This window comes from Acanthaster planci, linkage group LG13 (genome assembly GCF_054643075.1).
Source record: "Acanthaster planci isolate LZ-2023a linkage group LG13, COTS_SCS, whole genome shotgun sequence".
Lineage (NCBI taxonomy): Eukaryota > Metazoa > Echinodermata > Asteroidea > Valvatida > Acanthasteridae > Acanthaster > Acanthaster planci.
Window position 1 is genome coordinate 9,732,310 of NC_141789.1, and position 10,148 is coordinate 9,742,457.

Sequence of the window (10,148 nt, forward strand, 5' to 3'; positions counted from 1 at the left end):
GGCATCTCACACGAGGTATTTTCCACATGATGCTGCAGCAAGTGACTCCGCATTTTTTCCTCCACCCTGGAAACCTCCCCATCTGATCGTCTTCATAACAGTTGCCATTACTGTAGACACTACATGTACATAGCTGCACAAAGGATTCTTATCACCTTTAATATCTTGATACCTGAATGCAAGTCGGAGGCCTTTTGAAAAGCAATTTTCTACCTGAACCACAACAGAAACAGTTTGGGAAGAAAGTTTGACAAAATCGTTTTAGTCCAGTGTCTGGCTGATGTTTTAAAGTATACGTTACTGGAAAGCTTCATGTACCTGTGAAAAAGAAAGATTGTGCACCTGATGTCTCAAGCGTTAACAGTTGAATTGATTTATTCATTTTCTCCAAGTGAATTAAACTCACTGTGCAACTGCACAATTGGAATACCATCAGTCTACTCCATAATGACCCGACTTTAGTGCTCTCTTTTCAAGTACGGGGGACAAAGATCGATTTCAAACCAAAATTGTAATGAGTGAAAATAGGGGTTCAAACAATGCTACCTTTTGCAGTGCATTTACGCACCCTGATACCGAGATCACATGACAGATATCAAGTTAATCACACGGTTGTGCCAGCTGGACAAACGTGCATTGGCCGTATCTAGCCTTGTCCGCAACTCATGCACTGCATATTTTTCTGACTGCAAATCTCTGAAACCAATACAGCTGATTACGGTTTCTGTCGCAACTTGAAGGTTAGAGGTACACATTACAAATGGCAACCTTTTTCATAGAAGACATGCTATTCTAGAGCCTGAACGGTGTGTCTGACACTGCATCCAAAGTTCTGGCTGCGGCTCAAATTAACATGCGTGCTTGTGGACGCCTATGGCTAGTGGCAGCAGCTAATTCCAGCAAATATAAGAATCCTAGCCACAGCCACTCAGTTTGGACGCAGCTCATTACAGCCAAGTACCAATTTTTTTTTGTTCTGATAAAGCATCGCAGCATGATTCCTGTATGTTGCTACTGTCACTGCACCCCTCCTGTAATGCATGGGTTTTTGCAAGCTGTTATTTAGGCAACTAATCAACATGGGATACATAGGTGTACATGTATTTAAAACTTGTTGAGGTAAGAAGCAGTAGGTCAAAGCAGACTTACATAATGAGCCTCGAACTGGACCAAGAGTTTCTTAGCAACTGAGGCTCTTTTGGTCAGAACTGCACTTTGCTGGTTCACAAACAGCTATGAAATGTGCGCGTTATGGTCGCATTGCTACCAACAAAACGAACACTCCTGACCGGCATGGCTCTTTACAACCAATGAGGGGTGCTTCTGCTCAAAGTGGCCACCCATAGACATGTGAATCAGTTGTGACCCCATTTATCAAGGAACATCTGGAAATACATCCTCCAGAATTTTTTGGCAGGAAGAGGTTTTTGTTCATTCACACTTTGATAAAAATGTGTCAGTTTTCTGTCAGGTAGCAGGGTCACTACGCACTTAATACGCACTTTGGTAAAGTAAGTGCCTTGACGACAGGAACTTAATGTTTGAAATGCAAGTGACTGATCTATTTAAACATTTAATTCTTCAAGGTCTCAAAACCCACACTAGATTCTCAATTCTTGGCTGATGCACAGGAAAGAAATTTCAATTCTGCTTACAACACCTGAGCCTCTGGGCCCATGGAAGTGGTAATTCAAAAACAAAACCAAACAAAACAGAAAGTTCAAGTATTCCTCCCACCACAGGCATACTCCGCCACAGCTGTGAAAACCACACACACATTGAAACACAGAGTTTGTAGGGGTTAAAAATGTTAGGGGCCACAATTTCTGTCTGCACAAATCAGTTTCCACTTTCCTAAACAAAGAAATTGTCCCCTGGATGAGGTGACGGCGTAGGTACACCTACATTTGCCTGCGAACACATACTAAGGTGTGAATAATCTTGAATTCCAACCATGCTTATTCCATCAATATTCTGTGTAATCATTACAGCTGCCAAGTGGGGAATGGGAGTTACCCGGCAATAGTTGTTGACAATCAGAAAATCCAGAACATTCACACTCATCTGAACTTGACGAGCCTCCTCAAATCACTTGGAAGTGAATAACTGTTAACTTCAAATATTCCTGAATCAAATTTTCTAATTAGTCTTTGTTTTTGTTTTAATTCAAAGGGGTAAATAAATCTTCCAAACCCCTCTAAATGCCCCAATTTGAATTGTTACCTATGAAAATAACGTCCTTAATAGGCTAATGATTCACAAGCAAACAAATTGTGCCTGAAATTAAAGTTAATTTTTTTTTTCAAAGACAATTCATGAATTTAAGCAATACTCTGTATTAAGACCAATAACCACTTGCTGCCGGGTGGTTTGAAAAATGCAGTGCACATAATCGGGACTTTTTCAAGATTTTCAGTTTTCAAAATTCTTCAAAAATTCATCATTTCAATTAATGGACGTTTACACCCTCATGAATTACTGTCTGGTGGCCACTCTAGTCTGACAGACAAAATCTATTGACGCCCGACTATTTCAGCCAGGCCTGCAGCCTTGTAAAAAGAGCCCAGATTGTGTGGTGTTATGTAACATTCTTTTGTTCACGAACCTGGCTTAGTGCGCTGCTGACCTCTTTTCAATAGGGACTAGATTAGCATGCAGCAGTGCTGTGCGGCTCATCACTGCAGTGGTGGAGAGCTTTTGTCCCCGGTGGTAGTCTGCTCGCTCTAAATGCCTCAAACCGTGGTATACTGTTTCAAAACAAGGCTGGATTACCTCCACTATTGAGAGTGAAAAAATGTTGGTAATGCCCAGCAGCCTGGTCTTTTGTTCTGAGTACGGTCTTTTGTTACAAGGCCCAGTTCCCTTTGTCCGATTTTGGAGACCTCCGCCACGCATATAAACACACGGTGCCCGAAACCGGAGTCCCTGGCGGCAAGTGGCTAATGATTTTCAAGAACACCCCTCTAAAAACAATACATCTCTTGTATGTATATGTAACAAACTTAAACTAGTTTTGCTGAAGGTTGTGGTGTGGTTGCTGTAGATACTAGCCGTCCGGACATCAAACTTTACCTGCCTTCTCCATTTCCTGTAGAAATAGAGACAAAAATACAAATGAGGGCAATCCTGTTCAAATGCAAACTCATGAGTGTCCAAACAAGTGGAAGTACTCAGATGCAAAGTACACCAGACGACTGACATTGATGTCATCGTGACATGTAGAACTCACCTTCAACATAGTGGTTCCCATCTGAGCCGGGGACATCGTGACGGAGACACCGGCATCTTTCAACACCTCTATCTTGTGTTCTGCTCCGCCCTTCCCTCCGGAGATGATGGCACCAGCGTGACCCATCCTCCTTCCCGGGGGTGCTGTTAGGCCGGCAATGAAGGACACCACAGGCTTGCGGTCATCTCCCTGTCCGAGAACAAAGACGAAATAACTATGTTAATCACCGACAAACTGTGACAGGGTCCACCTGCTTCAGTCGAAATTCTAGCTACTACACACGGCAACTTTAGATGCCGCACTTTAAATGTTTGCAACCTTACCCCAAACTCACCATATTGTTTTCCTTGAGAAATTCAGCTGCCCTCTCCTCGGCTCCGCCTCCAATCTCTCCAATGAGGACGATTCCTTCAGTTTCTGGGTCCTTCAGGAACACGTCCAAACAATCTATGAAGTTGGTCCCATTGAAGGGATCTCCACCAATACCTGGACAGGAAAAAACAATCAATTAACATTTAGGGATGGGCTTCTAATACTTCTTGAATCTCTGCAATGCCAAGTCATGATCTGACTCAAACCCTAAGGCAAATTCTGCAATAGTCAACTCGATCAAGTCCCCCACCCCCACTGTCTGGACACTCCAGTGCTTTAGCCAGTGTCCACCGGGTCAAGACCTCATTGGTCACTCCCCTACCCAGACTGACCACTGAGTCAGCTCCTCTTATCCTTGATGTGTCAAATAGATGATGTTTCGCTGGACATTTCCAGTGGCCTCCTTGCAACTGCAGAAAGCATTACAATGGGTCCTCTACAAAACGACTGTCACAGAACAGTGGCTCCGAACAGAGGCAATCACAACATGTACCGCCTTTGAAGGGACCACTGCAAATTAGCTGTTATTGCATAACCCTGGTCTGGTCACCGATTCACTGACAAGCTATGTGTGTCTCACATGATATCACAATGTGGTAATGTATATCCCCTCACAACATAAAATGATAAACCACGGCCTACAAGTGGCCAACAAACTTTGGCTGGCTGTCAGCTCAAAGACAAATCAGAGAAGTCACTTCAGCGATAAAATGCTCACACAGCCATTAGGATGCAAAATAATAAATAATGCAAAAAAGGTGAATGGAAAAGCATGCATGGTAACACCCTTATGAGGCAAGGGTGTGAGCCCCCACTCACCCACGCAGAGGGACTGTCCCAAGCCAACGCTTGTCGTCTGAGCCACAGCCTCGTAGGTCAGGGTACCAGACCTGGAGACAATGCCAATGTTGCCCGGTCGGTGGATGTGGCCCGGCATGATGCCGATTTTACATGCACCGGGCTGCAGGGCAGAGGCGGTGGGAAAACAAAGAGACAATGATGAAATGACGCTGCTTTTAATATGGTGAAAAAGGGCAATAGAGGAGTTCTTAAATACATCGAAATTCTGCTAGGGCACGTTGAAGAGAATAGGCCCCGCTTTCAACCAATATCACAATTTTATTCCCATATACGAATATGTTTCAGCCTGAAAATGTTTTCAAAGGCTTCGGATATCTCAGCCACATCTAGTACAGTCTCGTTTAAGAGAACCTTTCTTTTAATTATTTACATAAACTGTATCCAAAATTCACACAAGCTTCATAATTTAATGCCTCTTCAACTGTTATGTTGAAAATTAATTTTGAGGAGAAAAAAATTTGTGCACCATGCGTGTGCAGCTTTCACAGGAAGTGATGGCCCTTTTGCTGTTAGGTGTTTGACGGGCAATTCTGTGCAAATGTGGAAATTTGGTCAAGGCGTTACCTTCTTCATCATCACAGATAGTTTCTTATACAATTCTTTTTGAAATTGGAATTAATAATACGCACAATTACCATTAATTTGTCTTTCATCTTTTCTGTACAACTTCCTCTTGTTTGTGAATAACATTAATAACAATGTCAATAACAGTGTAACCAAATGCCCACTGTCACGTGGAACTGCCCGCATGGGCCTGTTTATTTAAACCATTCATGCAAGAGGGTGTGATAACCCACAGGGACTAGTATGTTCTGTGACAGGTTCACAGAAGTATGGGCAATGTACGTGTATGTTCACAGTGGCAAGTAACAGGCTCAACCGTCAAATTTTCTGTATTGTTTTTAACATGTACAGACACACAGGTTGCTGAAAGTGACCACATGTCAAAGAGAGAGAAACCAAGCTGACCTTGATGATTCCGGGGCAATTGGGCCCGACCAGCCTGGTCTTGTCCTGCCTGACTAGCCGGTGCTTAATCTTCACCATGTCCTGTTGGGGGATGCCCTCCGTGATGCAGACCACCAGCCCGATCTCCGCCTCCATGGCCTCCAAGATGGCCGCCCCCGCAAAGGCCGGTGGGACGTAGATGACGGACGCGTCGCAGTCAGTGGCTGCTTTGGCCTGTCAAGAGTATGAAGGAGCTAGATTTGTACCATTCTCGTGGCGTTATACTTTAGTACTACGTTTACTACCAATTACTTAACAAGTATACTCGTAGTAACAGGTGTACTGGATTCTGCCACTACGAGTTTAAATATAGAGTACCGAAGTGTGACGTCACTGTGAACCAAAAAGTGCAGTGCAAACGAATAGAGTACGCACGCGTGTTGGTTCACGCGCTGGTTCTCACGCTAATGCCTTTTACACGCTAACTGTGCGCGTGACATATTCACTTCGGCACTCTATGAAGGGCTACTGAATGTAACTTGAATACACTGGCATCAACACAACAAATACGCTGCTGGCAGCGTGGAAGACATAACATCTGTAAAATGCTCATGTTCAAACAGAAACGTGAAAGGTATGCCTACAATGCTTGGCAAATGGGAACGCCTCTTTGAAATTATGCAGGGCAGTCAACGTCTTAACTTATTAAATGTAAACAAAGCCGGAGAATATGGGGGCTGGATTCTAAATGCCTTGGAAGGGTAACCTTAAGCAAAAATAAACAAGACGAGGGTGAATTGTCAATTTTAGCTCTACGAGGTGTTCAAGGTTGTCAAACTGGTTCCAGAGGCAAAGTCTCAGTCCAGTAAGTACAAACTAAATGGATGACTTCAGACTAAATGTATCACAATTTTTGTAGAAATTCTCGTTTTTAGAGCAGAAATATTCAAAAAGTTCTTGGCCGAGTACTTTCTTTAGTACTTTTCTCCTTCAAATTGCACAGTTTCCATAACCGTGAGGGTGTGGAGTCTCAAGTTTCATTTATGTTGCTTTTGTGCATTTACCATCCATTGCCCAGGTTCTCCAGCTTTGTTCCCACTTAACCAGTTCAATTCATGGCAGTAAGCATACAAGCACTGCCTCCGTCCCTTTCAGGAGTGGACGGGAAAAGGGAAATTGAAGGATATGTATAACTGTCTCTCTGATTACATGTATTTGACGTATCAAGCAGATGGTGAAACTCTTATTAACCCTAACAGTCCTCAATCCTCCAACAGGTGAAAGATTGAGGACTGTTAGGGTTAACAAATTACAAGTGGATGTCATGGGAGACTGGCATAGTGGTTCTTTCCTTCACCTTCCACCTCTGCGGCCCAGGTTCTACTCCCGGCTCGGTCTACATGTGGATTGGGTTTTCAGTCCCTACCTGACTCTGTGGGTTTTACCCAGAATATTCCTCTGGGGTTTTCCTCCCACCTCTAAAACTGTAACTTCTTCTCACTGTCCCCACCCTACAGGTTTCTTCAGGCTTACGAGCTACAGTGCCTCTGGTGTTTTTGAGGAATCCTTGGTTTCATTACCAGAAATAGTTAATGATAAGTACACCTACAACTGGTGAAGAAAATTTAGTGAGAAGTGAGAATCTGTCTTGTATGTGGGTAAACCACATGTAACGGTCTCTACAGCGTAGGGTACATCAAGCAAACACTTCTTTGGCTTAACACGCCGACCCTCATGAAATAAGTCTGCATTTATATAAATGTAAACACGGATGGAAGGTAAGTTTCACGGTTTTCTCTGCTCCTGGCCTTTTATGGTAGGGGTGGGAAATGAAAGTCTGGCTGGTTGCATTCAAACAAACTCCATTTTGAAGCCGTGATTCACACGGTGTTATCCTGGCACGTTTCACTGTTTGTACTGTGTTGAACACACAGTGCTAGACATGCCGTAAAAATTGAGATCCTCAGCCCGCTTTTCAGCTATTATTCTTGGCCCACCCTCGAGCGAACATGGTGAAAGAAAGCAGACCCTGGCTCTTGTATATATGGTAATTGGTCTTTGTGTGTAGCCCAGAAATGAAAAGACCAATTTTGCATCATAATCACCAGCTTCACAATAGTCCCCACTTTGGAAAGAGGCAACGGGAATGTGGAAGGGTGAGTAGAGCCGCATGTCACCGAACAATCAGCCTTTTCACCATGTAATTCAAAGCGTGCAGAACACACAGGGCCACAAACCGAGAATTTGCGGTTTGGAAGGTGGCCTTTGTGGCCAAGCGAGGCTGGAATTCTTGGAGTCGGCTTTCGGGAAGAAATTCCCGTCATCAAGGGGTTAAACTGAAACATCACGGTTTTGTAGTGCAGAAGGTTAAAACAGTGGGACTCCTCGAATGGAGAGGGTAACGGCTATTGCATTTGCGTGTTTCTGACCTCTTTACAGTTGTTGAAGACTGGCACCCCACTAGCCGTTTGGCCCGCCTTCCCTGGCGTGACTCCGCCCACCATTTTGGTGCCATATTCCAAGGCTTGGGCAGTGTGAAAGGCCCCCTGGGTGATTGACAGACAATGATATTCACGAAACAGGACACATTGCATAATCAAGGAAATACAATTTCTCAAATGGAAAAAAATTCAGAGACAAAACTGAAATTAACAAGTGACATTTTACTCATTAATGACTGTTTTCATCAACCTTTTAATTTCCAAGCCCAGCTTTCTTTGTTCTTTTTAGTATGCATGTGGCCATTGTTTGGCATGCACAAGGGTTTATCCCTTATGGACACAGGGTAAGGAATTACATGTACCTCATTTTCTCTGTTTTCTCAGAATGATGCAATCTACATTCAGAATTCGCATCTTTGGCATGACCAGAAAAAAGCTCTTTTTAACTTCGTTCAATTTGGATGCTTCCATATTTATTTGAACTTATAAATCAGAGAAAACATGTTTTCCTTAGAGGTGCTCTTTAAGTGAGCTTTTACATCATTAGAACTGTAGAAAAGAATTTATGGCAACATTATATGAATACTTCCAAATGGACTTGAATTAATTTCGCTAAATAAATAGACTGTGCTTATGAGGTGAGCACTGAATCAATCAGCAGTTGTTTTCAAATATTTCTGTATGTGTCCTAAACTTTCAGTGAAAGTTATGTGAGGCAAAAAAGATGCTGGATCATGAAACAATCAGCCTCACAATTGCACTTCTCTGCTCAGTGCTGCAACAATCGAGTCATATAAGCATCTGGTACCTGATCTCTGTTTCTATGTATTTACTCCAAATTCACTCTATCAGACTAATACAAGCTGAAACTTTTTTGTAAGAGGGACTTGTCTACCAGGGCTGTTTTCCAATACTCGACTTGGGCTCCGTCACAGGCTTCAACTGTACTTTTTACTTCCTGACTTTGAGGTTATAAGTGCAACAGTAAGTCTGACAGTGTCACAAAATATCAAGTAAGATGCAAAAAAGCCAAACATTACAGTATTTCAATTTAAGTTAAACGCTTCGGGGATTGGTTTCCTAAACGAAGCCTGAGACGGAGACGAAGTTGAGTATTAAAAAACGGCCCAGTATTTATCTGAGGCTTCAAACTGAAATCACCTGTGGGGAAAAAACCTTGACCCTAGTTTTGTCTTGTTTTGGTCCTGAAATACTTAGGATGTGCAAAAGTGAAGCTGCTTTGAGGTTATTTTGCATATTTTTCCTGCATCCGGGATACTAGTCTGGTTAAGCCCTCCACAGGCCACTCACCTGCTTGCCAGTGATGCCTTGACATATGACCTTCGTTTCATTGTTAATCTGAAGATTGACTCTAGAGTGGGTGTAACAGCTTCTGGTTCCTAGTTGGTGGCTTCGAGCTGTGAGAAATAAAAAATCATAAGGTTTTATTTAGTGATTCACATAAAATTTGGATACATTTCTTTGGCGTAATCAGTGGATGTGTGTGCTTGCTCGAATGGTGGTGGCCCGACACATAACTATCTAGATAAGGCTAGCATGTTACTGACTATTTCAAGATGTACATGTAGTCAGTCGCATGGTCTGCAAAACCACAGGACAAGATGTTAGAGAGACAATGGATCAGTTTGGAGGGCTTTTTGGTCTGTTCATGCTGTTTGTGTTTATCAGACTGCGCGCGCATGTGTCGAGCCCGACAATGACCGCAGATTTGCTGACAGGGGAAAATTGGATTTAATAGCTTTCTTACACCTGTGGACCACACACAAAAATTAGATTCCAAAACCCCATGGCGTTACGACACCTAAATCTTGTTGGCTCAAAGTCATATGGAGTATGATGGAGTAGTGACTTTGAGTTCTTGAAGTACTACTGCCCATGGTGCATGATGCGCAGTTGCTATCCCCTGAACTGTGGGGTCCGACTCCGGCCCGCTCCCATTCGTGGGAGCGGGGCGGACAGGAGCGGACGACGGACCTCATACTATACTTCTGGGGGAACCCCATTGCAGTTTCAGTTACTGCCTAATTTCACCGAAATCTTCAGGGGAAGTGAATGCTTACAAGGCACCAATTACATATTGAAATCAACTGCAATGATTCAGTGATACATCCATACAATCTAAAAGAAGTGAACTTAAATTTAACTGAATTTATTTTACCCAAATTTCTGGCTAATATTCTTCCCACCGATGCCATGGCGTTCACTGTGTTGTCTGTACCAAAGTCTACACGTACGTACGTACGTACGTACGTGCCTTTAGCCTACGTTCAGTCGGG

The 10,148-nt window shown here is 43.2% G+C and overlaps 1 protein-coding gene across 1 annotated transcript; it reads right to left on the reverse strand.

Moving 5' to 3' along the window:
- Nucleotides 1–350: 350 nt before the first annotated feature.
- Nucleotides 351–10,135, reverse strand: LOC110987889 (succinate--CoA ligase [ADP/GDP-forming] subunit alpha, mitochondrial-like). Its single transcript, XM_022251033.2, has 8 exons — nucleotides 10,031–10,135; nucleotides 9,163–9,269; nucleotides 7,840–7,956; nucleotides 5,432–5,644; nucleotides 4,421–4,562; nucleotides 3,564–3,715; nucleotides 3,230–3,418; nucleotides 351–3,088 (listed from the first exon to the last, which is right to left on the reverse strand). Exons 1-8 carry the CDS (start codon nucleotides 10,065–10,067, stop codon nucleotides 3,062–3,064), a joined length of 984 nt encoding a protein of 327 aa, XP_022106725.1. The 5' UTR covers nucleotides 10,068–10,135; the 3' UTR covers nucleotides 351–3,061.
- Nucleotides 10,136–10,148: the final 13 nt, after the last annotated feature.